Source organism: Pteropus medius, unplaced genomic scaffold, assembly GCF_902729225.1.
Source record: "Pteropus medius unplaced genomic scaffold, Ma_sr-lr_union100, whole genome shotgun sequence".
NCBI lineage: Eukaryota > Metazoa > Chordata > Mammalia > Chiroptera > Pteropodidae > Pteropus > Pteropus medius.
In genome coordinates, this window is record NW_024352787.1 from 29,130,438 (window position 1) to 29,158,313 (window position 27,876).

Sequence of the window (27,876 nt, forward strand, 5' to 3'; positions counted from 1 at the left end):
TTCTCAAGTTGTACTGAACCATCTTCCGCAAAGAAACCTTAGGGAAGTAAAACCGGATCTCCAGAAATTTCTCCTTCCTGGATGAAGGCAGCTCAGGGGAATTTGTTTGGGGTAGGGGTGTCAGATAAAATACAGGACACCCAATTAAATTTGCATTTCAGATAAACATTGGATACATTTACATAGGGTACATTTATCCTTTAAAAAAAGATACATTATCATATAAATTGAATTGGGTATCCACTTATTTTTTGGCCCTAAATCTGGCAACCCCAGTTCTGGGGAAGAGTCAAATGTGCGGTGTTCTCTTCCCCTCCTGGATGATCCCAGCAGCCTGCATTCCTTCACAGAGCCTTAGGCAGGCAAAGTCCAGAAACGTTTTTCCTTTTATTTCAGAGGAAATGAAATAAAGTCAGACACTTCCCCACCCCACCTCCTTAGCTCCTGCCTCACCCAGAACATAGAGTGAAGGAGGGACAGGGCCCAATCTCCCACGAAGCCTGCCCTTCCTTCAATCCTCCCTCCCGTCAAAGTAGGCAAGGTTAGAAAAAACTTAACTATCTTATTCCTCGCTGGGCACTGTGTAGAGGCCTTACTGTAGCCAAGAAGGAAGGGAAGGGGGCAGATGAGGGGAAAGGGCAGCCTTCTTACTACACAGATGCCCCCCTCCCAGGCAGAGAAGCTGCCCTGGCTGGCTGTAGGGAGGGGTGGAGGTAGGTTATGGGGTAGGGAGAAGAGAAGAGCCCTGAAAACCTTTTCCCTTTAACCTGATGTATTTATATATTTACAGTTATAAGAGAGGGAAGGAAGTTTGGGGTGACATTAGTTCTTCAAAGGCAGAGAATGAAAGCCAAATAGCACCCCCATCTTGGTCACATTTTCCTGCCTCCTAGCTCCAAAAACCTTCAGTGGGAAAAGGGGGAAACAGGAGGTAGGGGGTGGAGGAAGGGAATGTTTGAGGGTCCTGAGCCCACAGCTCACTCCATAAGAAGGTGAGGCAGCAGAGGAGGGGCAGCTGAGTCCTACCCAGGAAAGGGCCACTCGTGCCCTGCCTCTCCACCAGCTCCCAACATCTCCATGCGGCCCAGGCGAGGGCTATGCCAGACCCATCTCCTCCAGCACACTGCGAGGCGACTCATCCTCCTAAGGCAAAGAGGGTGACGCAGAGACACCAGAAGAGGCAGACAGGGAATGAGGGAAGTGGGTGGGCAAGACAACAGCATCACGAGGACAGAGGCAGAGAAGGGGGAAGCACACAAGAGAAACAAGAAAAAGGGTAAAAGAGAAGCCAATGTGGAGCCTGGCAGTCAAACAGCTGAGTAACCTTCCGCGGGGCTCCCAGTTTTCCTGGGACCACCTCCAGTAGAGTCAACTATGGCAAGGCTGAGGGGACCAGGCTGAGTCTACCACCAATCTGCATGGTAATCCAAAGCCAGAGGTTGGTGAGTAAGGGGCTCTGGCAGCCTAGTTCTTAGGGGGAGGGAAACTGTTTTCCAGGGTTGGGGGGTAGCAGATGATTGAGTCCTTTTTTTCAGGGGTAGGTGGGGGTAGTAAGAGGTTGACATCAAGCCCCTGAGGAAAGGTGAACCATACTGCAGAGAGATGAGTCATTAGGGTCTGAGCAGAGCATTAGTAACGGGTGTGTGTGCCAGGGCGTGCATGCGTGCGCTCACATGTGTCTGTGTGAGTGTGTGTCTGTGTGTGTGTCTGTGTGTGAAAGGGAACCTGGACCAGTGAGGTGACAAGTTCAATTCTGCTCTTTCTTCTACTGCAGAGATGAGCCCTCTATCTCTCCCCCTCCTCAGAGCCAGCTTAGGCCAGCTTGCTCATCTGCAGATTCCGGTGACTCATCTTCCTGCACCAAGTCTCAGCAGTGGCACAACAGAGAGGGGGCAGGCAGTAATGGAGTGAGGGCAGGGGTGCCAAATAGCAGAGTGAACCAACAGCTAGGTGCTCTCTACCTCAACCCCCAAATCCATACAGCCTTTTGCTTCTGAGAAGCAGAGGCTCATTTTGAATGTGTGTATGTAAAAACAAAAAAAGGTAGAGAGAAGACACCAGGGAAAAAAAGAATTATCTACCACGTGCCCCTTTTCAAATTCTCTAAGTTACCTTTAAATGCCAAGAGAAGTGGGACAAAGGAGACTTGGCTAGGTCAAAACACCCTGGGTCTTGGGAGAAAGGAGGGGAGAATTGGCACAGGCAGGCTGTCTGTTACCTCCACCTCCCACCCCAAGCAGTCAAGGCTTGAAGGCAAGCTGGCCAACTGGGCGCTGTGGTGGCCAGACGCCACAGGGAAGGGGGCCCCCTCGGCGGAAGCGGGAAGGTGGCAGCTGTGGCCAGCAGGAAGGGTGTCCAGGGGAGGAATGGCACCCTCCACCATGGTACTCTTCCTCCTCCTCACTGTCCCGGGCTCGTACCTCCTGCAGCAGGTCGGCCTGCTCAATAGCCTTCAGCACACTTTTCTTGGAAGTGTCCTGGACATCACCCCCCATCAAAAACTCATCCAAGATGAAGTAGGCCTTCTCAAAGTTAAAGATGATGTCCAGCTCACACACCTGGGAGGGTGAGAAGGCAAAGTTAAATACCGAGGTGCATTCTCACTCCGCCTGCTCCACCTTTTTTCTTAACATGGCTCCATGCCTTCCTCATGACCACTCCTCCCACCTTGAGTTCTTGTCCCAGGTCTATGTCCTTTCAACCCCTAGGCCTTAGTACTTGGTTCGGCTTTTCCTTCTCCTCTTGCCTCTTTCTATGTGATCATAAAATATTAGTGCCCTTGACTATGGCTCCTGTTGCCTTCCCCCCAAAATCTGTGACACTGTTCCCACCAGCAGCTGGGCTAGCCTCCTTCCTTAGGTACTGTGAGGCAGGGAAGGAGGAGATTTTGGATCAGCAGCAGGGCTCTGCTACTAACCAGCTAGCTGTATCTGTCATTTAATTTCCCTGAGCTTCAGTTTTCTCATCTGAAAAGAGGACATTAACATCTACTTGGAGGATGTAATGAGAAGTAAACAAAAGAACTTAAAAACGCGTTGTAAATTGTTAAGTGGAATACAAATTATGGAGTTATTACTATTCTCCATCTAAAATCTACACTGACTGCCAATGCCCAGGCTATATCCCAGATCAGTTTATTCAGAATTTCTGGGGGTAGGACCCAGGCATTACTATTTTTAAAAACTCTCCAGAAGTTTCCAGCAGGAAGTCAAGGTCAAGAACCACTGATAAAATCTGAACATGGCCTCTGTCCTTTTGTGAGAAGTCTGAGCTGAGCCCTAGATGGATTGATTAAGTGGCAGATTCTGGTTCCCACCTCCTCCCCTGGACTGATTAAGGGGCATGGCTAATAGGTTTAAAGCTTAAAGAAGGGAATTAAATACTGTTCTCACTGCTCCAATTTCAACTCTCTCTCCAGAGTCCCAGGACAGAGTGGAAGGGCCCCAGAGTTTGGAAGAAAGAGAGGACTGCTGAGTATGAAAACCAGGGAGGGTGGGGAGACTTACACTGCCGAAGTATTTGTCCAGGAGCTCTACATATCGGTGGATCAGCTCTAGCGTGATGAGCTCATTGTCTTGGCCCTCGATGGCGCAGCAGAAGTAGAGGCTGGCATATCTGAGGACAGGGGTGCATGAGAGATAGCTGGGACAGCTACTGGGCCTGCTTCAGGACCCAGGCATTCTGGGCTCAAACCTTCTATTTTTCCTCATTCTCAGCCTAGGGTCTGTGTGGCTACTGGACACAGGTGGGGTGGCCCCAGGGCATGCAAATAGTAACAGGCTTGGCCTCTTTGCCTCTCTCAAAAACAGGGAAAGACCAAGCTCTTTCCTCATACCCTCTGATCTATTCAGTTTGACTCAGCAAAAACTTGAGCCAACAAACTCACCTGCTCAGAGAAGGAACTGGAAAGGGTGTGTGTGTGTGTGTGTGCGTGTGCGTGTGTGTGTGTTAGGAAAAGTGGTGCAGGATTTATGACTGTTGAATGAGACAGCAAGAGACATGTGTAATGGGCAAAATAGGAGCTTTGAGACAGAGGTATGCACATGAAGTAAGCTGTCAAACTTGAGCAAACCAAGTGGGGAACAAGAATTTCTTCAAGGTGAGTTTGGAAAGGAAAGGAAGCCGGGGTTCATCACTGCCCTCCAAATGTCCTTAGCTCCCAGTTCTCCCTGATCTAGGGACCGCTTATTACTCAGTCATTTAAACCCACTGCCAGACCCCAATCAAGCAGGATCCAGGCAGGTCTGAAAGTAGGTGGTAAGTCACCTCTTATAGACTACTTTGAGGTCCCTCCACTCCAGGAAGCTGCACATCTTGGGCTTGCGAGCCAAAACAACCTGCATAAGTTCCCGAACCATCTTCTTTCTCTCCTTGTCTGAGGTGGCCAGGTACCATTTTTGCAGCCTCAGCTTTCCCTGTCGGCTGAACAGCAGCATGAATCGCATCTGGAATGGAGGGGAAAGGGAGAAGCAGAGCTGAGGTTCAGATATTTTGTTCTCTGAGTTTCTTTTCTCCATAAACACACAGCCCCAAGCACATCCCATCTCTTTTCCACTCACAGCTTCTATTTTCTTCCAAATATCAGCCCTCGATCTCAACTCTGGGTATTCTCACCAGCTGGTGCCTTTTGGTCTGGGGGGGTGGCAGAGCTTCTGAGTCTGTCTGCCGTTTGGATTCAAATTCTGGCTCTACTAGTTAAATAATTTGCCTTGGACAATTACTTTGTCTATAGGCTCAGTTCCCTGGTCTGTACCATGGAGATAATAAAAGTACCTACCTTACAGAGTTGTTAGGAGGGATTAAATGAGTTGATATATGCAACAATGTCTGGTACATGGTAAGCACTGTAACACGTTAGGTGTCGCTATTATTATTCCCTGACCTCTTGCTTCCTGTTTTCCAAAGGTAAGTAAAATGCCTAGCACAGTAACAAGCAGCCCATAGGTGATGTCAAAGGGATGTCGGCTTTCTCCATATTCCTTCTACCTACCGCCACACTGAAATCGGGTATTTTGTCCCTGGAGAAGCTACCTCAATTCTCCACCCCATCCTTGCTGATGTCCTTGCTGATGTCCTCAATATACTGCCCTCATGTGCCAGTTCTATGCCAAGGAGTATCCTTCACATTAACACATGGTACTGGGACTCCCAAATGCTATCCTCCCTCTTAACGATTTGGGCATTTGGCCATTGATACTTCTCTCTCTTCTTCTTTTTATGGTGCCTCCTGCCACAAGCTCACTCTTCCCCCAGATACTCGATGACCAAGTTCCCTCTCAGTTCCTCCGTTAAGACAAAGCCATCCAGGGTGGCTCTCCTAGGGAATGTTTGTGGAACAAAGCGCAAGCTGGGTAGTGGGGAGGAATGCAGAGCCCTCAATATACTGAGTGCCTCTAGCTACCCAGTTCCAGGGGGTCCAGGCCAAATTCTGGAGTTATTGCCTTCTCCATGCAGCTCTTCTCTCCATGGACATTACCGGGGCTGGAATCCCTGGGTGCGTGGAACGGCACTAGTTTAGTAGGCTAAAGATCAGAATTCACGGTTTTTTTGGTGGTGAGGAAGGGGAACAGAGAGGCGCACGGGAGCCGCGCGCGTCGAGGACAGCGGTGAGGGCGAGAAGGAAGACGGAAGGCCTGGGTTCCGGAAAGAGAATGGGGTGAAGGGTGGAGAGCGAAGAGCACTAGAGTCAGAGTTCCAAAGCCGGGTCCCCTGGAGCAAGATCTCAAGGCCACCTGGCTTCCCCACTTCACCCAGCCTCTAGGCGAGCCGGGCAATAAACCCAGGCAGGAGGAGGTCCACTCCTCAGACCCGGAAACTATCCCTTCCCACACAGCGCTAACCTCGCGGGCCGCTTCTCTTCTCTGGGCTGCGCAGGGAGAGTGTGACTCGCTCCCTCCGCTGCCAACAGGCCCTCGCGCCCCTATTCCTCCGACAAGTCTCCTGTGGCAGTGGTCGGGACCCTTTGGATCGCTACCTGCGCGCTCCCCCTGGCTCGGGACAGTACCGCCGCCCCTTAAATCAGCCTCCTCTCGCCCAGCTAATGCGCTATCTCTCTGCCCCTTCTCCCTAAAGCCATTTCCAGCTGCTCTTCCTTCTGAGGCCGGCTCGCCCACCCGCCCATCAAAGTGAGGGCCTCTGAGGACCCGAGGAAGAAAGAGCGGCTCCCACAAAGGGCGGCCCCCAAGGAACCCCGCAGGTGCAGCCCACGCCCCTCGGTTCCCCCTCCCCTCCCTCTTCGCACAGCCTACCATCCTGCAGCCTCCGGCTTGGCGCGTCCCTCTCCGGCCACCGTAGGCGCCAGCTCCACTCCCTTTTTTCTCCTCTTTCCTTTTTCTCCTGTTCTGGCTTGAAGCTCCGCCCCGTCCCGCCCCTTCACATTGAGTACTGCGCAGGCGCCAAAGCTGCGGGGAGCGCGGGCGGTAATGGAGGCGGGGAAGCGGAAGCCATGACAACCAGGTCCTTGACTTTAACTTTGAGTGGCTCTGTCGTCATGGTAACAAGCCTGTCCCGTGGGCTGGTTGAAGGATGGGGGAGGACAATAAGGTCCTCGCGCTTTGGAACTTGGGGAAAAGGGCGGGAAAAGGAGTGCGAAGTGGATGGGAGGATCATTGTGGTTTGTAAGGACGTAGGGGTGAAGGCAATTGAAAGGGAGAGCGTGGGAACTGAATGTAGGGAAGGAGGAATGATGCGAGGAAGACTGGAAGACAAAGGGTGGTGCGGGCACACAGGAGGAAAGTATAGATCTCAAAATAGATATCTACTTAGAATCTGCTAGATGAACACCCTCTTAGAGTAAGAAATGTATAGGTAATGAGGGACAAGAGAAGAAAAGAAAAGAAAAGAAGGGGCTGATATAAAACTGATGTAGAGAAAGGAGGGAGAAACATGAATTAAGGTGAAAGGGGAGAAATAAAGAGAATCCTAAAAGGTTAGCATGGGTCAAAACTAAAAGAGAATATATATAACCCAGACACAAGTGTAAAGATCAGAAGGATGTAAACTGTAGCATGAGCTTTTTAGCTGAGGATGTGTGTGTGTGTAAGTGTATGCTAGTGTGTGTCTCTGTAGTAAAGTGGCTTGCATATAAAGAAGATGTTAAATTGTCATGCTGAAAAATTAATGGCTATTTTTAGATAATTGCTGGTAACTAATGGTGCTATTATTTTTTAGTAGCACTTGAAGCAGTTGTTGATAAGGTCTTACCTGTCCCAATTTATGTTCTTTTATTACTCTTCGTTATGGAAGTAATATGCTTTAGTTGCAAGAGGATGGGCTTAATTCACCTGGGATGCAGTCTGATCTCTGACCCTTACTAGCCTCAGGTGAGTCATTTAACTCTCCGTTTCCTCCTTTTAAACATGAGGATAGGAATACCTGCCTTGCAAGATTGTTCTGAGGATGCATAGAAAGTATTTGGCACACTGTAAACCCTTAATAATGGCAGCAATTATCATTATTTCCCTTTCCCACCTTCTTTCTTCTACTACTTTTCTTCTTTCTTTCTTTTTCACTTCCCTTTCTCCTCTGCCTGTACCTTAGGTTTGTCAATGGCATAGACATTGGCTGAACTATCTTGGTGCTGTTTTTTAGGTCAAGAATAATATCAATAAAGTAAGTTGCTAGATTTAGAAAGGATAAACCATTACTGAGTGAAAAGAAGGAATGAGTCTGTGTAAGAAGGGCAGAAGGCATAACAAGTGAAAAAAGATATGTCCTCACTCATGGGAGAGAGGAGAAGGTTCTATATAAGGAAGTAAGGAACTGTGAGGTAAGGACTAAAGCAGAGAGTGAGGCAACACCCTGTGGAAGTTTGGAAGCTCTAGAGGTATAAACTCCTGCATTCTTTGGAAAGCTGACACTTTCTAGAACTCCTTGTCTCAATGCGGTATGCCTAGCTACAGAAAAATATCTCATGAGAGCATTGTTAGAAATATCAGTTGTGCTCATGTTGAATTATAGAATTCAAGTGGTTTACACTAGTTAGAAGACACTGGATCAGATTTCTTCATTGTTAGTGAACAATGAATGTAGAGGATCTATGATTTAGTGCATCCAATACAGGTGTGTCTGCAGATGAGTTCAGATTTGAGGCAGTGGCAATTGGGAACCGTTAGAGTTGTCTGAACAAGTGAATAACTTGGTGAAACAGTTTTAAGCAAATTAATCTCAAACTAATGTAGGGGACAATTTGGAAGGACAAATCAGAGAAAGAAGGCAACAGTCTGAAAACCAACCTGGCAACGTGGGATTTCATCCTCAGGTGTGTTCCTTGAACCTGACTTGCTATTATTTTTACTTTGTGATTTCGTTCACTGTTTTCTGGAATGCCCTGCCATTCCCTCCCCATGGACCTAAATTCATCTTATTTATCCTTTAAGTTTCAATCAAGCAGCCACTCCTGATGAGCCTATATGCTCTAGTTTAGATTATGGTGATCACAATGTTCCCTTAATCATTTCAGTGACTCGCATAGTGTTTCTTTTAGGTTTTTGGTGTCTATTCTCCTTAGGTACTTGATGGTCAGAAACATTACTTACAATTTTTTATAAGTGCTTCACAACACCCAGTATGAAGTTAAGCTTTTAAATAAATACTTGTTAAATTGAATGGAGTCCAAACCTTGGCAAGATCTTGGTTGAAGCCACAGCTGCTTTGCTCCAAAGAAGAGCTTTCCACTGGAGTCAAAGCGACATCTGGTGGCTAGGGGATCAAAGGCTACATTCAGGACACTGGTGTTCAGGTTGGTAAGGCAAAGATGTAAATGCACAACCTGCAGGTGACTGGCATGTGAGGGCAGCACCTTTGTTCTCGACTACGACTGAGCTCTGCTCTGTGTTCACAGAGGCCTGTTCACAGATGTGATAGAGAAGGCGGGCGTACAGGTACAGTGCAGTGGTGAGGAACACAGACATGCCCAACTGTGTGGGGCTAAGTAACAACAACCACAGCAAGTTACTCAACCTCAGTTTTCTTATCTCTACATGAATGTTCACTACTATTAGTACAACAAAACTTACTTGAAGAATCACCTTAAAAATAATTTGGAAAATGGATGATATCTCCTTGACAAGGAGATAGAATATATGCATATATTTTACCATTGAGATTACAAAAGTCATACCCGTTGCCCACACGTGGGCATGCAAATAAATAATTCCACTGTGTGAGGTTTGCAAGAAATCTGCAGTAATGATGTTAGAAGCAGATCTTGTTGGTTTTTCACCTCTAAAGAAATAGAGAGAGGAAGAAAGACTTGGAATAGCCAAGGAGGGGGTCCCGGCAAAGCCAAGCAGGTCTGGGCGGGCTTCGCACTGTGAAGCTGCATCATGATCTTTGTCCTCAAAATATCTGAGAAAAGCAGAGGGCACTGTTAAATGGAACACTTTCTGGAGCAAATGCCCTCTGCGGCGATGAGGGCATCTGAAGAATTCTTTTCTTTTGAGTCTTCTCAGCATGTATGGACAGTTTTTGAACTGTAAACTGCAGAATTGAGGCTAACCTGTTCTGCTTTTTGAAGCATCTTGTGAGAAAAAGTGGCTCTTTCAGTTTCTAAGCAAATACAGATAAGTTAACTCCTCAACAACTAGCCCAGTGCATGGAATGGGTCATATTTTCAAGGTGTAAGGAAGATGAAAGATTTATCTGGGTCCCGGTGTCCCTGTATTCTTGTACTGTTGCCTCCATGACTCCAGCAACCCTTATGAGCCCAAAGAGAATCTGTAGAAGAGGAAGGAATTATTTCTGCAGGAAGATTACTTTAGCACCAGCTGAAGTTCTGGCCACAAATCTCAGTGTAGAAGTATCTCGTGAACTGGATTGGGCCACATCAAGTTTTTGTGTCTATGGTCTAAGCCAGCTAGAAGCAGACCAAATGGCCTCTATGGGTTTTTATCTCTAGTTTTACAACCGTATCTTTGTCCTACAAAGCTTGCCATTTGAACAGGAAGATGAAAAACTCACTGAGGTTAAGAGAGCATCTCTCTCTAATGCTGAGAGCAGCTTTAGTGACCACCCATTCTGGGCTTCCTTTCCTCTGGTTCTTGCCTTGGTTCCCACTGGCCTTCTAAGAAGAGAGGAAGACCATCCTTCCAGGCTTGAATGGGCTTTGGGGCCTCTCTGACTATATCAGCTTCGTGAGTGGAGAGAAAGCTTGAAGAAGGCAAACCTAAAGAGAGGAATCCATTAGGAGGCATCAAACAACCACATCTCCTTTGAACATCTTAGTGCATCATGTTGGAGGCACCCAAGAATGCCCCCGATGAACCTTGAGAGGGAAATGGGAATGGAAAGGGTGGTGAGACGGCCCTTAGTACATGGCGAATGGTTGGGGAGTGAGTAAACAAAATCCCTTTCTGGATTTATATCATGATCAAAATTTGCTCCAAGGAAGTCTAACATAATTTAGAGAGAATGATAATGTGAAGGTTCTTTTTAGTTCAAGGTCTAAAATCTATCTTTATTCAGGCAGTGGGCTTATTTAGGAAAGTTATGAACGCTTATTTAAGCTTAAGTTAAGATTCCAGCCAGACAAATTATCACTTTTGATTGTTTTATACCATTTGAAAATGTTTGTATTACCGGAATCACAAAATTGAAGGATTGGGAGGTTCTTAACAGATACTTAGTCCCATCACTAGGAAGTTATCCCATGGATACATGAGCACATGTGCACTGGGATAAATGTGCAAAGATGTTCATCTCAGCATTGTTGATATCAACAATGATGATTTTAAAAAGCCATGAAAAACCAAAATATTCATCTTCAGCACTTAGGGAATTATAGTACATCTATATATGCAGCTGGTAAAAAGAAATAGGGACAAGTGTGTAGGATGTATCATTAGGTAAATAAAGTAGGCTTGATCTTATTTATGTGAAAATAGTGAGTCATTTACATATGCTTATAAATGCTTAGCAAAGCTCTAAGAGAACACCCAAGAAACTGGGGCCTGTTAAGTTCACACTTTTACCCTTTCTACCTGTTTGAATTTCTTACTATGAGCATGTGTTCTTTCTCACTTAAAAAAGTCACCTTGTCTTACATCTTGACCGCTGAAGTATCCCCACCAAGCAGTCATCCTGGCTGTCCTTAAACACTTCCATTGATGGAGAACTCACTACCTATTAACTATCAGACAATGTTTTGACCAAGACCTCCCAGATGATAATTACTTATTAAGATATGACCTAGATTTCTAGGGGCTAGATCTGTCAATCCTGTCTTGAGGGTCCTGGAGCTGGATGGCACACAATTTTGACAGATAGTTCTTGGTATTTTTTCAGTTTTAAAAATTATTTTTGAATATATGAACCGAAACTAATTGAGAGACATATATTTCTGGGAAGAACCTTCAAGATATTAAAGGAAGAGAATAAAAGCCTTTTTAGAATGCCATTTTAAGGAAGATAAGAAGAGTGTGTATAAAAAAAGAACCTTGTTTTCAAGGAAGCTGATATGTTGATGGGGGTAGGGGGTAACATGCACACTCAAAGAGCATACATGAATACAAGCACTGTTACATACCAGAAGAAGGAAAAATCAGTAAATGCCAAATGAACAATGATCTTGACTGGATCCATGGGAATGCTAGGTGGAAGAAATGGTCTCAGTTTGAGTTTTGAGAAATGGGGAGTGAGGGCAGTTGTAGGGGATGGAGGCATTTGGCGGTAGAAGGAAATGGCATGAACGGCGATGGGCACTCACAGGGACAGTGGGCGTGAGCAGGCCTGTTTGGGTAAATGGAGGGTGTTTGGTGGAACCTTCTTTCTTTTTTGAGGATGATGCCCAGGGGGAGAATCATGCCCACACAACATGTCCCTGGGCCTTCTCGCAGAGCCCCAGCAGCCCGTCCCTGTGGACTCACCTGTGGTAGGTCAGCATTCCTGGTTCCATACATGTATGTTTCCTAATGATCCCTTTCACCCAAAAGGGCTATGAACTAACAGAATTTTGTTTTTGCATTGTGTGAAATGTGGAAAGTAAAGGCAGGAACTGTTTTGGGGATATTCTTTTTATTTACTTTATTTAAAAAACATTTTTACTTTTTTATATATCAGAAATGAAAAAGCATATATTTCAACACAATTTCAAGAATATTGGACTCCACATTTGGGTATCCTTGTGAATACTGTCTGTGGCTATCACTGTCCAGTGCATAATGAAAAAAGAAAAAAAAAAGTACAAAGATTCTTCACTGAAGACATGGTGGGATGATGAGAGTTCTATTAGACTGCACTCATTCAACATCTATGTGCAATTCTTCAATAAATTGGTCCAGGCCATACCCTTTAACTAGTTGGTTTTCAGAAAGATTAACCTTTAGGATAGTTGAGCCCAAGTTCACTGTCTTGCTCATTCATATTCTCTCTCTCTCTCTCTCTCTCTCTCTCTCTTTCTCTCATCCTCTCATCCTCTCTCTCATCCACTGTTCACACACAGCAACCGGAAATGACACACTGAAGTGAGTCACCAATATGGCTATGAGTCACCCTATAATTGGGGAAAATTCTGTCCTACTGGGTCGTGCAGTCCCTGTACTCCTGCTCCTAGATATATTGGAAAAACTTGAAACCACTCTGTCCTCATTCTAATCTCTCTTACACACCACATCTTTTTGGTCCCTAAAGTGGGCTGAAGTTGTATAATCTTGGCAGGGGTTCTAATCCATCAAGTGGAAAGGCAAGGAAAGAAGAGTGATGGAATTTGGGCAGCCACAAGGTGGCAGTATGAGCCCCTTATGCTTGCCACCCAGAGGGTGTTATAGCTGTTAAGTGTCCAGACAGACTCCTGAGATGCAATGACACAGACCACAAAGGAACACTATAGCAAGTTTAAATAATATGATTTTCTTGATAATCCTCTTTTTCTCTAACAAGCACACAATGATGTGATAAATATTCAAACACACCCCTGGCATCCCATCCCATCCTCCCCATCAGGAGATTGGAACCAAGAGCCAGGCACACATCTCCTTTCTTCCTCTATTCCTGCAAAATAAAGTTTGTGGGAAGCAGAAATCTGCTTCTATGAGTAAACAAGTCACCTACACTCCAAAATAATATATGCTCACTGTTTCTGGGGAGGGAGACGGTCAGGCCAGGGTAGGTCTTGGTACTGAGTGGGCAGTTGCTCTGCCAGTCCATAGTACCTCTGAGCTGGGGGAATATAGACCTTGTAATGAAAGGGTGTTTCCTCCATTGGCCTCTGGCCTGCTGCCAGCCTCCTCAGCAGTGGCAGACAGTGCAAGAGTGACGGCAACGTGACTGGAACACAAATAGCTTCTACCAAGTACACAAAAGCTCCTGTAAGCCTTGTAGCGCCATTCTGCCAGGGCCTCAGTGGGATACAGGTCTGAAGACCCGAACAGGCAGAGCGATGGGCAGAAGCAACTGCACAAGTGACTCTGCAACTTTTACAGTCTGGTTTGGAGAACTTCAGGGAGTTGTGCTTCAGAGATCTCTTCCAGGATTTCCACTGAGTAGTTTCATTGAAAAGTCCTCTTTCCCACCTTGGGAAAGGCTGAGGTCTAGGAGGCAGATTTACCATTAAAAAAAAAAAAGCAAATAAATGCCTTCTCTTTCCCCAGAATGATTAATTAAAATAAGAGTTCTTTTCTTCGGAATTTCTTCTTCTCTGATACATCTCCAGTTCTGTCCCAGATGAAGGATTCTTTTTCCATGGTCAGGGTTCCATCACTTGGCCCATGAATAGGACTGTTCCTGAGGATAGAAGAATCATGGGAGATGAGAATTCGAAGGAATGGCAAAGCTCACCAAGCTCAAACTGTACAAAAGATCTAAGATCTGAGAAGATTAGTGAGATGTCTGGAGTCACAGCTGCTTTAGTGACTAAGCTAGGACTGGGGTCCTGGCACAACACTGTATCTGTGATTGAGCACTGCTTCTGAGGAGAGGAAGTGGAACAGTGTTGGATTCCTTGCCTAGAGTCCTGGGTTAGGAGCGGGTGTCCACACCCGTCTGGTCTGGCACCCGAAATGGGAGAAATGGAAGGAGGAGGGTGGTGGAGCACTATGGGCCTTGGGCTCACCTGTGGGGTTATGCCGCACCACGAAGAGGAAGGGTCTGTCCATGATGATCTCCTCGGGAGCCATTCGGGCTGAGACGGTAATGGCTGGAAGAGATGGGGCAATGTCTTAGAACAGAGGGACATCGAACTGGTCGCAAATGATCCATTGACATCAGCCTTTTGTCTGGCCGCCACACTGGGGGATGATTTTTAGGAGGATCTGCTGTTCTGCTGGACGTGAACCTTAAATCAGGCCCTCTGAGGCCTGATTTCCTCCAGAAGTTTAGTAGGGAATCTGTCAGCTGCTCTCACACAAACATTTATCTAAACCTTTTTGGAGTTTACTGATAAGCAGATTCCTTAAGTTGACTAGCCACCATAGGAACAACCTGGGCTTTCCTGTGGGAGGCCTTTCACATTCAAAGGATCTCAGGAGCCATTGGGTGAGTGATCGGGGTCCCAGGGAACGTAAGCCCATTTTCTAGGCTGAGAAACAAGAGTGGGAAAAGGGTAAAAAAAAAATAAAAAAAAAAGGGAAGGGTGATGCTCCCCGCACAGGAAGAGCTGCTATTCTAGGAGAGGCCTGGCAGAGAAGGGTGGAGAGGGGTTTGGGTGCCATAGTAGCCCTTCCTAAAGCCTTGGGCTGAGACTCACCAGGCCTCACTTGAGCCTGACTCACCTGTAGAGGAGGACGCCAATGTGCCTTTCTCATTCACCTCGATCTTCACTTTTTGCAGTGCCTGTGATACGTAGAGAGGCTCTTGGTCTGAAACAGGTGGATACAAGAGTAGATCAGCCATAGTTCTCAGGGAAAAGCTCCTTTGACTTCTTAGGGACCCCACATTCAACCAGGATATGAAAATGAAAGAAAAATCTCTTACCTGAAAAACTTGAGAAGTCTGCCTGACTTGGACTAAACATGTCTGTCATCCCCAAGTTCTCTAGGGACTGTCTGAGGTCAACTTCACTCTCCAGAGAGAATCTGTAGACAGGAGAAGGAAACAGCTTAAGCTCGGGCCACCTCTGGCCACCAGCACCACTTCTAGTCCCCTACCAGGTATCATCCCGGCAGCCTGACAGGATGTGGACCAATGTGAAAATAGAAGAAGGAGGGCTTGTTTCAAGTCTGTTTGCAAGGTCTCTCTCCTTGCTGGAGGTTCTAATATTAATGAACATTCTTCTGCAGTCCCCCAAATCCCTCAAACCTATGACTAATTACTTTCCTCAAGGCAATAGTTCATTCAGTCTGGCTGGGGGGCCAAGGGCAAATTCTTTGGCAAGCCTATTTGAACAAAAATCTGGTCTTTAGATTGTGTTTCTGAGAGCTAACCCTGAAGAGGACTCAAACAGCGAGGCTTTGGGGTGCTCTCTGCTTCCCATCAGGGCGCAACTAATTACTTCAATTTTTAAGAGAGAGAGACAGAGACATGAGAAAGAGACAGAGACAGACAGCTAACCATCTAAATTCTCCTCTTTCCCAGAACCTGGTATTATAGTATCTGAAAATTTGGGGTAAGTGTGGTGGAGGCTTCCCTACAATTCTGGAATTACCCAGTCTCAACCTTCTCTGCCCTCTTTGCTTCTACAGAAGAATTTTAAAAATCTGCTCTGTTGGAATCTAGCTAGAAGCTGTAGTTCTGGCTGCTCCATCTGCAGAAATGATTCCTTTTGTCTCCATGGTTTGGATGTTGACTTGAGGAAATGGGGGCAGGAGTGAGGCATTCATAAAAGAATGAAGGCAGATTTAGCCCGCCACCTCCATCATTTCTCTAGCCTTTCCTTTGGCTGGCTTTTGCCAGATACTCAAAGGGTGGTATGTGTGGGAGCATGTCTAGAAGACTCCTCCTTGCCCTCCAGCAGAAATGGGAGGAGGGATGATCAGAAGAATCTTAATCAAACCCAGGCCAGAGTGTTTCCCATCAGCCTCCCACACATGCCTCTACCCTGCAAACATCATGTTTGGGAAACTCAACACAGGGATGGTGTTTTTAGGAGAGAGGAGAAGCAGGAGATAGAGGGAATTAGAGCATTGGTAAGTTCAGGGAGAGCAAGGGATGGCTTACTTGGGCAGAACCAGGAGGCGGGGCAGACGGGTCATATTCCCTTTCCACTGGCTGATGAGCTGATCATCCAGAATGTTGGTGAGGGCAGAAAGAGGCACCTCTTTTTCATAGGGAGCAGCAATGAACATGCTGAGAGTGTCCCCATGGTAGGGCAATTCCAGGATGTCATAGTAATGGCCATCAGGAGTAGAAAACTCAGCTGTGAAGACACCAAGATGATGCATTGAAAATGGCTCCAGCTCTTGTTGATTCTAACCTGGCACTGGTTTTTCAATCGGTTTTCCTGTTCCCTTCACTCTTTCTGGAAGCTAGCTCTCCATCCTGGCTTTGGAGGCTCCTACACCTATCACTCTCCTAGTCTATGTTTTCATTCCTGTTTCTCTTTTGTTCTGCCAATTCAGTGTCTTCTGGTATTTATTTCTGACCTTCTTTATCTTCACTCCCTTCTTCCCCATACCCAGCTACTAATTCATTCCAATACTCATCTCCTTAATCTCAACTTCCACATAACCCTTCCTTCAGTAGGGTTTGTGAGCCCCAGATAATCACACTAGAAACACATGAGGATGAGAGACAGGGGTCAAGTGCTCAAATGTGAGCCTGAGAGAACTGCTGGATTTCAGCTTCATCTCGAATGAGATAAAGCTACTTTCTGCTCCTCCTAGTGTTTCCTACTTGGGAAGTCTGTTAATGCTAGAGTATATCTATGGTTTCTCCTTCTTTGGAGGCGAACACCCAGGGATGAGGTCCAATAGGTGTGGGACTTGGGGAAGGGAGTCTTGTACTTACTGTAGTTGAACTTGTTGGTCTGAGCCATCATGGGCACTGAGATGGTGCTGCCATCAGACTTGTGGAAGATGCGGTGGCGGGTGTCTGATTCTGGGAAGGGTGTCTTCCAGTGCCCATTGAAATACAGGGCATTCACCAGCACCAGGCGTGTCAGCTGGTCCACTGTTCCTTCACCAAGTAAGTCGCTGATCATGCCTATGAGAAAACCAGATGATCATGAGATAAGCATTTTTTAAAATTCTCTTAGATGGTTCCCTTCAGCTCCCAGGGCTCTCATAGATGTATGTCTGTTGAAGCCATCCAGTCAGAAGATAGCCTGGAGGTTTAGATGAAAGAATCTGGCTGTTTTCAATCTGTTCCATCTTCCTAAGGGGTCTCAGAAAACTTCCCAGATCACCGCACTTTCTTGGGCCTGGGATCCTGTCTGGGATCAGATCTGGAAACTTAAGTCTTCCTTTACTTTGCCCCCTAAGCTGCAATCTGAAGGACTGTGTGTGCTTCTCATTATGGCTATTACTGTTCTAATGAAATCTCACAACACTTTCTAGGGATGCCTTTAGAGTTGGTTCATGATAAGGCCTAACTAATTATGAAACATGACACTTTGATTCTTAAAGCACTTGATCTTCTGTCTACAGAGAAGAGAATGCCAAAAGAGAGAGGTTGGATATTTGGGATTTGTTTCCAAATCCCCTTTTTTGACAGGCCTTTGGGATGGGCCTCCTTTCCCTGCCTACTCACCTTTTGTATGTCTCTTCACCCAGTCATTGACAATGAACCTGGCTCTTTCCATCTCTGAAAAGTCCACCTGCTTGACTGTGGTCCGGAACAGCCTGAAGAAGTAAGGCATGAAGCCTTGGATCAGCTTCAGATCTCGCTGGACGAAGATGGCATCGGCTATGCTGATCTCATCCTTGTTCCATGGACCCATGAGTTCCTTGTACAGTTGACGGAGGGCAGGGGCTATGCCCTTCCCTATGCCGAGAGAGGAAAGGATACATCAGGCTCCTGTTCAGCCAGCTCTCCTAGCTGAGCCAACTTCCTCCATGAGGGGCCTTACCCTGCCCTTATGGATGGGGCTCTTCTGCTCCTCAAATTGTCTCTGGCGGGAGATTTCTTTCCAGACCTTAATCTCTTCTGCATCTCCCTCTTTTCCTTAAAAATATCAGGCCCTAACCCTTTGTTTGGGTTAGAATATTTTTCTGTTTTTATGTTATGAACCTTTAATTTTTTTCTCATAATAATAATAATAGCAGCTGTGCTAAGCATTTCATATGCACAGTTCTATTTAATCTTTACAGCAGCCTTCTGTAGTAGGTACTTTGACCATCCCCATTTTGTAGATGAGAAAACTGAGCTTCAGAGGGGTTAAAGTTGTGCAGTTTGTTAACGATGGTGAGGCAAGGCTGTTTTATTCCAAATCCACTGGCCTGTATATCCTTTGACTGGCCAAGGGCCACCTGACACAGGTATGGTGGGAAGAAGATGTGGTGGTCTCTATGGCATAGCGGTACAGGCATTGGGTTGGCTAAGCTGGAGTCAGCCTTTTCTCTGCTTCTGGTTGGTTACACCCCAGTTCTATGAAGACTGCATGAATGCCTGCTTCCTACTCTTCCTCATCCCTTACCTTCAATCTCGAATTGCATTGCCTCTTGGATCTGCTGCCTGGTTTCTCCTCCTGTTGTCAGCTGCAGCATGGCCAGGACCGAGGCCACCCCATAGGGTGAGAAAACCACATTGCGGTCCTTGGAAGCCTGTGCCACCTGCTGAAACACCTTCACTCCAAAGTCTGTGACCAGATGGGCCGCCGGAGACTGATGATGGTATGAGGTGGACACTTCACCAAAAATGAGGGCTAGGCCCAGGGCTAAGCAGGCAAAGACTGGAGACATCTGCATCCTAGAGCACATGAGAAAGGACTTGATGAGGCAGTAGTTCTTGAAGAATTGTGAGTGGGGAGGGAAGATGATATCCAAGCCGTGGGCCATGCTTCCTATGTTTGCTGCTGGCAAATGTTAAATGAACATGAGGCCAAGATCCATTAAGAAACCATGATGGGTTCAGATTCTGCAATCGTTGTTTTGGCAGGGTCAACTTAGGGCTGATGTTTGGCAGAGTGGGGATAAACAGAGGGAAAACGGGGATCTTGGACAGAGGAGATTCTGCAGAGGGACGTTCTCCACTTTAACCCAAGGTAAGAGATGGAGAGTTTGTTTTTCTCTTACCTGAAATTCTCAGGGTGCCTTGTGACTGGTGGTTTGTCCTGCTGCTGCTGCTGCTGCTGCTGCTGATTGTGGCGATTTTGCTGCTGGAGAAGGGATGTATCTCTCTTGACAGTGCCCTTGGCCCTGTAGCCAGATGCAGCTGTGCCGTTAAGGAGGCTGTGCCTTCTTTTATACCAGAAGTAGACAGGAAATAGATTAACTCATGGCTCAGCCCCCACCCACTTTCTGGCTCTGGAAGTCTGACTTGCTGAGGCATGTGTGTGCGTGCTGCTGTGTGTGTGTACGTGTGTGAGAGGGCTCAGGAACAATTGAGCAAACCCAAACTGCCTTGGTCCAAGGACTTTCCCTGATTTTGCTGCCCTCTGCCTGTGTCCTTCTTTCATTGAATATTATGCTATCCTGACCCCTGGCAGTGCCAGATGGCCCCAGATGCCCAGTGTTTGAGATCACCTTCCCTAGTGCTCAGCTTGGGGAAGAACAGTTCACATTTCCTCCTTTTCCTTTGGAGAAATGGTTCACCACAAGTTATAAAAGAAGCTAACAATCCTGTGGACTTTTGTCTGCCAGCACTGTCTACCCCATGTGCCGAGCAACCTGAGAAGAATGCCCCTCCCTCCTCTTGGCCACATCCCAGCAGCCACAGGGCACGGAGCGTGCCATGTGATTGTCTGGGTTTTGACTGTTTAGGACATGAACCTGGCAAAGGACTCCCTCCTGTCTTTCCTTCTTCCCTTCCGAGTGTTGGATGATGCATGGCTGACTCCCCCGTGTGTCCAGACTATTTAGGTGCCCCTGAGGGCTCTCTTTTGTGTCAACAGCCCTGTCTGGCAGGGGTTTGAGGTGTGCTAGGTGAGTGGTGGAGGCTGAAAGGGACCAGAGGTTACTGTGGTAAAGTCTTGCCAAGGAATTAAGAGCTCAATGTGTAAGTTTCATTTCTCTGAGCTGCCAGCTGTGACTGGGGAGAATTAAACCTTATCCTTTTCCTCCAGATGCAGACACATGGAGGACTGGAGCAGTGGGAGTAGGGATAGAAGTGAGGACATCAATTCCTGGCGGGTTTGTGGGTATGCTCTTAGGGCATTGGTTAAAAATGGAAGAGTGACCCAAGAATTCTATAGAGGGTAGAAATTGCCTCTAGGGACTGGACTAGTACATTTGGGGGCCTGGTGGGGCCAGGTACCCTTGGCTGTGTGACCTGGATGTTGTGGACAACATCCAGGGGCTGGGTGCCAAGAGGTCTTGCACTTGACCTGAGGGTCCACACACTGTCATGATTTGTGCAGGTGGTGGTGTTCAACTGGGAAGTATCCATGGAGACAGCTGATAGCAGATTCACAGGAAGTTAAAGTGGGCGGAAGCGTCAGGATATTTGTTTTGGATTTTTTCAGTAAACGGATACCAAGGGCAACCACAGCTGGATGGCTTTTCCAAGTTTACTCTGCTTCTGTCTTTGTTTTCTCCGTTGCCCCTGGGAGTCAGGTGGGGATGTAGGGTGTCAGGGAAAAAGGGGCAACCTTGGTTGGAAGGTTAGGATTGCTGACCAGTGTTACAGGACTGTTCCCATTTAGCTGGTTCTTGTTGATAACTTTTCTTTTTCTTAGTTGTGGTTTGGAGTCCCTGAAAGAGTAATTAGCCATGAGGTGGAAGCAATTATCCCTGACCTCTCTTGGGTGGAGAAGACAGAAGTCCAGCCCCCCACTCATCTTCTACCTCCAGAAATGCCCCTAGTGCCTCGCCTTCCACCCTTGGGGGTAAAAGGGAGACAGGGACCTGGGAGTCTGGACTGGGAGTCCCAAGTCCCAAGTTGGAAGAGCAGAGGATCGAGACATTGCCTGAATCAGCTCCTTTGAGGCACTTCACTGCCCAGTCTCTCCAGTCACTTCAGTTAAGCCTCCTTCCCTTGCTCCCTCTGTTATTCCAGGAGCCCTTGTCCCTTGCCTTGCCAGGCCTCAGGCATAAAAGCCCCTGCTGTTTTCTGTGGATGGCCTGGGACCTGCCAAGGCAGCGACCAACTCTGTCCCCACTCTTGGACCTGATGGATAATCCTTCTAGAAAAGACATTTCGTTCTCAGGCACAGGAGCCTGGGGAGAGGGGAGAGGCAGGGCAGCTTTGTGTACTATTGGGGAAGGAGCGGGCACTATACTTTGGAAACAGAAAGGGTAGACTAACTAAGGGGTCTTTCCCCCAACTTGAAGGGACTTGTAGGCATCTGGTGGATGCATATTAGAAACTGAGGCAAAGCCTGGATCCCATGCTAGAGTTTCTGATGAACTGAGGACACTAGATGATCTAAACCCAGACTTGACCTTGATCCCTGCCAGTTGTCTCTGTAAAATGGCCTTGCCTCCACCTTGAATGACTTCTGGAGACCTTCCACAAATCAGGGTGCTACCCGACCACCCACTGCCCCCCAGGAGACCTCCTTGCAATGCCTTTCTCAGAATCAAGCCTGACTCAAGTGGCTGTCACTTTCTCTCCTTTCCCTGAACCCCAAACTAACAGCCTCAACCCAATTACCAATTTCAAACCTTGACTCTTTTGTAAGGGGTCAAATGGACAGAGTGAGAAAAGTCCCTGCTGTTGAAATAGCTGGATCTCTGATTCCCGGAGAGTCAGAGATAAGAGAGTGAGTTACAGGGTTGTGGATTTCTGGGGGAAGTTCCAGTTCCAGCCAACTGAGAAAGATGTTTTCATCTGCCCCTCAGCAGGTAACTAGACCAGACTCACATTTTCCATGACTGTCCTCCTCCACCCCCCATACCCCACAAGCCCAGGTTCAGTTTGGGCGTTGGGGGCCACTGGTCTCAACCTCTAACCCTTCACCTTTTTCCCTCCAGCTGCCTTCTTGCTTGATCTTGGCTCTTCCCCTCTGCTCCTCTGTCACTCTCCCAACACCAGCCACCCTTCCTCTTTTTCACTTTCTCTTTCTTGATCTCTTCTCTTCAACCTGCCATCTACCAGGTTATTTCCCATCCCTTCCTCCTCAAGTCTTGGCCATATGAGCTCTCTTCCCCTTTTCCCACTCTCTCTTTTCTGCTCTCTATGACTCAATTTCTTTTTCCCTCTCCTCTCCTCTTCCAGAATCCCTTTTACAGTCAAATGTTCTGTTCCAAGCCTTCCTGTGGGAAGGAGCGTGCTGCCTGCTATCAGTTACACAGGCTCCCTGGAATGTTGGAGCCGGCCTCCTGATTCTTGGTGATTTCACTGGGAGAGCTGGGGGTGAGAAAAGGACAGGGTCCTTCTAACTCACAGCACTATTTCTGGCCTGGTTGCTCTCCAAACAACACAACACCAAAAATAGCCTGTGTTTGGTCTGGGCTTACTCTGCCCCTTTCATAGGAGTGAGCTTGGGCAAGGCCTGTGTGTCTCAGCCTCTTAAGATCATGGCCATGGGACAGCCTGACAGAAATGGGTCTGCCTTGGCCTATCCAAGGTCCTTCCTCACCCTGATGCCATGCCTTATTTACCTTTCTTCTGCCTCCATAACCTCTCCCCTTTTCATCTTCTCCAGCCCCCATCAGCCATCTCTCTTTAAACTCCCATAACACTAAAACCTGCCTCCCTCCAACGTAGCCCCTGCTTTCCACAGTTGCTTTTTTCTCCATTTATATCTAGTTTCAGGGGCAGGGAGGGCTCTAAGAACTACTTAATCAGGTCCTCTGAATCTGCAGCTGTGGGCCCTGAGGTCTCGAGAGGCTGAATTATGTGTTTGAGGCCACATAGTGGGGGAACAGTGCTCATTGGTGCAGACAGACCCAGCCTAGTCACAGGTCTGGCACTTAGCTGGTTGTGTGTCTTTAGGCAAAACTTCCGTGACCCTCAGTTTTCTTATTTGTAGATGAGTATGTAAATGGGGATTTATAGATAGGTAGATAATGACTTCCATCTTTCAAGGTTGTTGTGAGGAGTAAACGAAGTATTGCCTGTCAATGTCTAACATATTCTGGGCTCTCACTAAGCGGCAGCCACTCTTGGTCGGGGCAGAGCCAGGATAGGAACCTGGACAGCTTGAGCTGTTAATTTGGTACAACACAAGCTCCTTGTTTTAGGCATTCTCTTTTACTTCCCTCAGTAATTAGTGGAGTGGATTAAATGCCTGAGAAGTGGATTAGCTGGTTATTTGAGAGAATGGCTGCCAGCCTCTCTTGTCCATTTCAGGCCAGAACTTTCTGCTTCAACCCCAGTCCTGACATGCTCCCACTGGCCAACTTTGCAGGTTTTAGATCACAAGAAGATTTTCCTTTCTGGTGGAAGGGTCACAGGGGAACCCCCACTGACATTTGACACATGTCCTGACTCCTTCAGCATACCAGAAAGTTGGCGGTGGGCTTGTTTTACCAACAAGTAGAAATAGAGCTGAGCTTGGCCTGCTCTTCGAGTGTTAGTTCTCTTGACCTGTTCTCTGCCACCATGTCTTCTATCTCTTGTCGATTCCCCTATAACACCCCGTAACACTTTAACCACTTTTATGTACATCTCCTTGTCTTACAGTCATTTCTGTACTCATCCTTAAACTTACTGTGGCCATTGCCATGTCTTAGTTATCCTTATTTCCAAGAGAGAGGTAAGAGGGCAATATCTGTTGGTGAGCAGGGGGCAGGGGGCTCTCATAATGTCAGTGTTCAGTAAGCACCAGAGACTTACAGACCTCCTCCCCAACCCCAGGCAAGAATGAGCCTCCTCTCTTGGGGTAAAGAGACAGAGGGAGTGAATGGGGCCCAGTATAGCCACAAGGGGAAGTTTGGGGTGGGGAAGGGTGGAGTGTATGGTTTCTGGGGTCAATAGGACCACAGAACCTGATGGTGTCAGTCAGAATGTGGCAATGCAGGCCTCAGGGCACCCAGAGGCCACCCTGCTCGGATTCTGTCTTTTATTTCACTTCTCTTCACCTATGTCTCTGATTCTAACTCTGTTTCACTTCTCTCGTGTTTATCAGAACTTGTTCCTCATTCTCTAAATTCCTGAATCTCCTTTTGTAACTTCGTTTTATTTTACCCTGGCTGTTATGTGAATCTTGGTTTCCCTGAAATGGCAAAATATTTATTGATAATTAACACTCAGTGGTGTGATTCAGAGAAATACAAACTTCTTTCTTCCCTAAACATAGACACACTTACTGAGACAGAAGAGTATGTACATGCAATAATTAGATAAAAACGTAAAACTGTATGCTACATTGTAAGACTTAGGCTATCAGGGTGTAGGCAGAGGGAAGTCTTCCCGGAGGAAGAGGGACTAATGCTGAGTTAGAAGGAAGAGTCAGGGTGGTCTCAGCAGAGAAGCATAGGGCAATATGGAGGAGGTTGGTGGGGGAGGCACAGAGCTCAGGAGGGGAAGGGATTAAAAAAGGCACTCCTATCCTCTCTCCACCTGTCTTCATCTCTAGGGAGAAATCTCTCCCCTTTTGCCTGAAGCATCCCATTTCCATCTTGTTCTCTTCATGGGTTTTCATGTTATGGGTCTCTGTGCTTTCTCTATTCTCTTCTCATCTCCTTGAAATGCGTATTCTCGTTCTCGTCTGGATCCTGACTCTGGACACAACCAGTGTACTGGACTGGGCAGATGCCCAGAAAGACAATGACCCTGAGTCAGTGGAAGACCTGTGGGAGGACTGTGAGTGGTGGAGGTCCCAGGGATGAAGCAGCCTGGTGATGCAGCTCAGATGGAATTTGTCACTGGAGAGCTAGGGACTGTTTCTTCTTCCTTACTTCCTCACCATAAGGAAGCAGGCCCTCTCTGCATGTCTCTTCATCTGAATCACCCTGACCTACCTCAGCTGGCTTGGCTGGCGGTAACACAGTTGGGCTGCTGGCTTGCTGTGATCTACTGTACCCCTCATGTAGTTTTAGGCTGTAAGGGCTGGGGAGATTGGGTATAAGGTGTGAGAGAAAGGGAACAGGAGGACCTTAGCCTGGTAAGGGAGGTCATGGGGACAGCTGTCTTCCCTCATCCTCCAACACAGCTGTTCCTGGAGCAGCTTCTTTGGGGATTCTTCTGGGCTGGGTTTGATGTGACATTCAGAGATGTGGAGGGTGGGCACTGTCTCGTCTTCAAGGAACTTACACTGTAGTCACTGTCCTAAGCAGACCCTCTACCCCCGGAGGCCACATGTAAGGACTTTCCCAACTCTGCCCACTCCCACTTCCTCATCTCCTGTTTCCTGTGCCTACTCCTTTCTCCAGAGGACCCAGATCCTCCTTGTCGCTGCCTTCGGCCCCTTGGATCCCCACTACTGCCTCCTTCTCCTGACCTCAGAGAGCCCACTCTGATTAGGAAAGGCAGCCCAAGGAGACCCACCTCCGCGGAAGATCACCTTTCCCTTCCTGCCAAATATTCGATCATACCTGCTTGCTGAGCTGGGTTTGCTCTCAACACAGGATCCTCTGATGGTCATCCCTGTGACCAGACAGTCCTGGCTCCAGTTACCAGGGTGGCTGGTAACAGTGAGCAAATCACTTTACCTTCCTAGAGCCTCAGTCTCCTCAGACAGATGCCATGGGTCTGATTAAGAGGTTTACTGTAGAAAGAGGCAGACGTAGCCTGAAGACTAGCAGGAAACTCTGGGCGACTTCCTTTATAACCCTGAGCCTCAGCTTTCTCTCTTCTGCAAAATGAGGAAAATGATGCTATGTCCATAGCAATGTTAGGATTTCAAAGGATAGCATGAATGACATGAACAACTGTATGTATCTATAGAAAGAGAGTGATCAGAAATTTCAGCTGACTTAAAAAAATTTTTTTTTCCTTATGTGTTTTCTCTTGAGCCCCTTGGCTTCCTGAGGGTAGAGATAGGGACTCCTGTCCTAGAGAAGGGTTAGCTAATCAGGTCATCAGGTAAAGAACCCCAGACACTCATCAGATGGGGCTGGGTAGGGTCCGCACAGGGCAAGAAAGGCCATCATGGGCTCTGGCTCATGTGGTACTGTGGATGCCTGGCAAAAGCTTTATCACCGTGTTAAAACTTTGAACTAAAGCAGATGCTCAAGTCTAGCAATGCCTGCTGCCTCTCCTGTTCCCAGGACCCAGAATTATAACATGTCCTCCTCCTGAGTCCTTTGCTTGAGAGGGGGGCTTGCTGTGCCCCCCTCCCCCCTCAATCTGTGTCAGGAGCTAATAAGGATGTATGAGTAAAGGCTGATGCAGGCAGAAGGAGTAACTGTTAATCACATCGCAGTTCTGCCTTGGGGGGCTACTGGGAGAGGGAGCCGGGGCTTTTGGGGTGAAGGAAGCTGAGGTGGCAGATATGAGACAGTTCACACCTGACAAAGGGCTCTGGGGCTGGAAGGGCAGGCTGACCTGGGGTGCATTTAATAATCCAGAAATGAGACTTGGACTCTCTCCTGGAGCTGGCATGTGGGCTAGGGCCTCATACAAGAGAGGGGAGCCAACCCCCTTCACACTTGCCCCTTTCCCCACCTTGCTCAAACCCACAGGAAGCGCCATGGGCAGGGGAGTTGGCACAGGGTGAGCAGTCCTGCCCACCATCCCTTGCCCTATGACCACATTAGAGAATGGCCTCAATCTTGGCTTCTCTGTTTGGGCTCCTTGCTTTCCTTAGCACCAAGTTGGTCTTGTACAAATCTAGGAAGAAATTGATTGAGGGGTGTGAAGTCCAAAGTTGTGGGGTGTGTCCCCATTCGAGTGGAACTTCCTCATTGTCCACCCTGGGCTGGCTCTCTGAGCTCACACTGCCCCACTGCGCATACTGCAGGCCCCACAGAGAAGGCCCCAAGGCTCTGACCAAAGAGGAACATTAGCTTCCCACTTCCTGCTTCTACCCTTTGCTGTCCTCAGCCCCTGTCTCTCCATGAATAGTCAAGGTCCTGGCTGGTGGCCAGCAGTGTCTGGACAGGAGGAAACCGGGATGTGAGGAATGGCAGTGGTGGCAATGGTAGGAGTTACACAGAACACTGAGTCCTCAAGAGCAGAAATTCCACCGGAAAGAAAACAATGCTCGGGGAGAGGTCACCGTCCAGGGAGTAAGCGGGCAAGGAGAAGGACAGGGCCTTCCTGCCTCAAGCAGATAAACAACCCTAGCTTGGGGAAACTCCATCGTGAACTATCTTCCAGATATGAACACTTCAGGGTGGGAGGAGCCAGTGGCAAGGTGGGGGTCTAGGCACCACTTGGGAACAACTGGGAGAAATGGTCCCATGCACCCTTTCTGGCCTCCTTAGGCAGATGAGCTTGTAGGAGGGGAAAACAGGGTCTTCTGCCAAGTTCAGGAGGATCATAGGGAGGCTAAGGGCAGAACCAAAGGAACATCTGGCAAAGAAGTCTAGCTATGCTGAGGCTGGTACAGCCACAGCCCCCAGATGGCCAGTTGGCTGCCAAAAAACAAGTAAGACAACTCTAGGTTCTAGGACAAGATTTTCAGAAGCTGAAGCCTGTGGGAGCCAGGTCAGAGTAGAGGCCTGCCCAGGGTCCCCCACTATGCCTGGTGCCAGAGGGAAAGTTCTTTCCCCTTTCAGTGTCCATAAGAAGTCTCCATCTGGAAGGGATAGAAAGAAACACCCTGACAGGGCTGCAGTGCCCCTAGGATCCCTTCCAGCCTCCTATGCTGGTAATGCTGGAGGAAGGATGGATGCCGAGCATCTGAAAACCCATGCTGGGCAGTCTGGATCTGTGCTGCCCCTGTTAATATAACTTATTTAGGCAATTTTTGATCTCCAAATCCGCTGCCAAACAAGGAATGAATTCCAACTCAGGCCTTAACGATTTACTGTTTTAAACCCTCTCAAGTCATGCTCACTTTAGAATCGTGACATTCTG

General features: G+C 47.6%; 2 protein-coding genes and 2 long non-coding RNA genes across 5 annotated transcripts; 2 read left to right on the top strand and 2 right to left on the bottom strand.

Moving 5' to 3' along the window:
• Positions 1 to 177: 177 nt before the first annotated feature.
• AP1S1 (adaptor related protein complex 1 subunit sigma 1) lies at positions 178 to 6,388 on the bottom strand. 2 transcript variants are annotated; one of them, XM_039849276.1, is made up of 5 exons: positions 5,841 to 6,141; positions 4,267 to 4,445; positions 3,507 to 3,615; positions 2,421 to 2,558; positions 178 to 1,143 (listed from the first exon to the last, which is right to left on the bottom strand). In XM_039849276.1, the coding sequence occupies exons 2-5, from the start codon at positions 4,443 to 4,445 to the stop codon at positions 1,096 to 1,098; spliced, it is 474 nt and encodes a 157-aa protein (XP_039705210.1). In that variant the 5' UTR covers positions 5,841 to 6,141; the 3' UTR covers positions 178 to 1,095. The 2 variants fall into 2 exon arrangements, with proteins under 2 accessions (XP_039705210.1, XP_039705209.1); XM_039849275.1 differs by lacking the exon at positions 5,841 to 6,141 and adding an exon at positions 6,249 to 6,388 and having other exon boundaries at positions 369 to 1,143.
• On the top strand, positions 6,389 to 13,559 carry LOC120591672 (uncharacterized). Its single transcript, XR_005649947.1, has 2 exons — positions 6,389 to 7,322; positions 8,181 to 13,559. It is a non-coding gene; the product is annotated as an uncharacterized LOC120591672 (long non-coding RNA).
• Positions 12,827 to 19,300, bottom strand: SERPINE1 (serpin family E member 1). Its single transcript, XM_039849274.1, has 9 exons — positions 19,104 to 19,300; positions 18,506 to 18,777; positions 17,620 to 17,853; positions 16,879 to 17,073; positions 16,090 to 16,288; positions 14,908 to 15,008; positions 14,706 to 14,792; positions 14,048 to 14,131; positions 12,827 to 13,719 (listed from the first exon to the last, which is right to left on the bottom strand). The coding sequence occupies exons 2-9, from the start codon at positions 18,774 to 18,776 to the stop codon at positions 13,682 to 13,684; spliced, it is 1,209 nt and encodes a 402-aa protein (XP_039705208.1). The 5' UTR covers position 18,777; positions 19,104 to 19,300; the 3' UTR covers positions 12,827 to 13,681.
• A 132-nt stretch (positions 19,301 to 19,432) lies between these two features.
• LOC120591673 (uncharacterized) lies at positions 19,433 to 21,109 on the top strand. Its single transcript, XR_005649948.1, has 2 exons — positions 19,433 to 19,952; positions 20,093 to 21,109. It is a non-coding gene; the product is annotated as an uncharacterized LOC120591673 (long non-coding RNA).
• The last annotated feature ends 6,767 nt before the right edge of the window (positions 21,110 to 27,876 follow it).

Excerpts from the sequence above, each read along its gene's own strand:
- AP1S1 (XM_039849275.1), bottom strand. Across the intron at positions 2,559-3,506 it reads TGGACAAATACTTCGGCAGT|GTGTGTGAGCTGGACATCAT; the intron begins GTAAGTCTCCCC and ends TCACCCTCCCAG. Across the intron at positions 1,144-2,420 it reads AGGCCGACCTGCTGCAGGAG|GAGGATGAGTCGCCTCGCAG; the intron begins GTACGAGCCCGG and ends TCTTTGCCTTAG.
- SERPINE1 (XM_039849274.1), bottom strand. The coding sequence starts at position 18,776 with ATGCAGATGTCTCCAGTCTTTGCCTGCTTAGCCCTGGGCCTAGCCCTC. Across the intron at positions 16,289-16,878 it reads GACCAACAAGTTCAACTACA|CTGAGTTTTCTACTCCTGAT; the intron begins GTAAGTACAAGA and ends GTGTCTTCACAG. Across the intron at positions 14,793-14,907 it reads AGACTTCTCAAGTTTTTCAG|ACCAAGAGCCTCTCTACGTA; the intron begins GTAAGAGATTTT and ends CACCTGTTTCAG.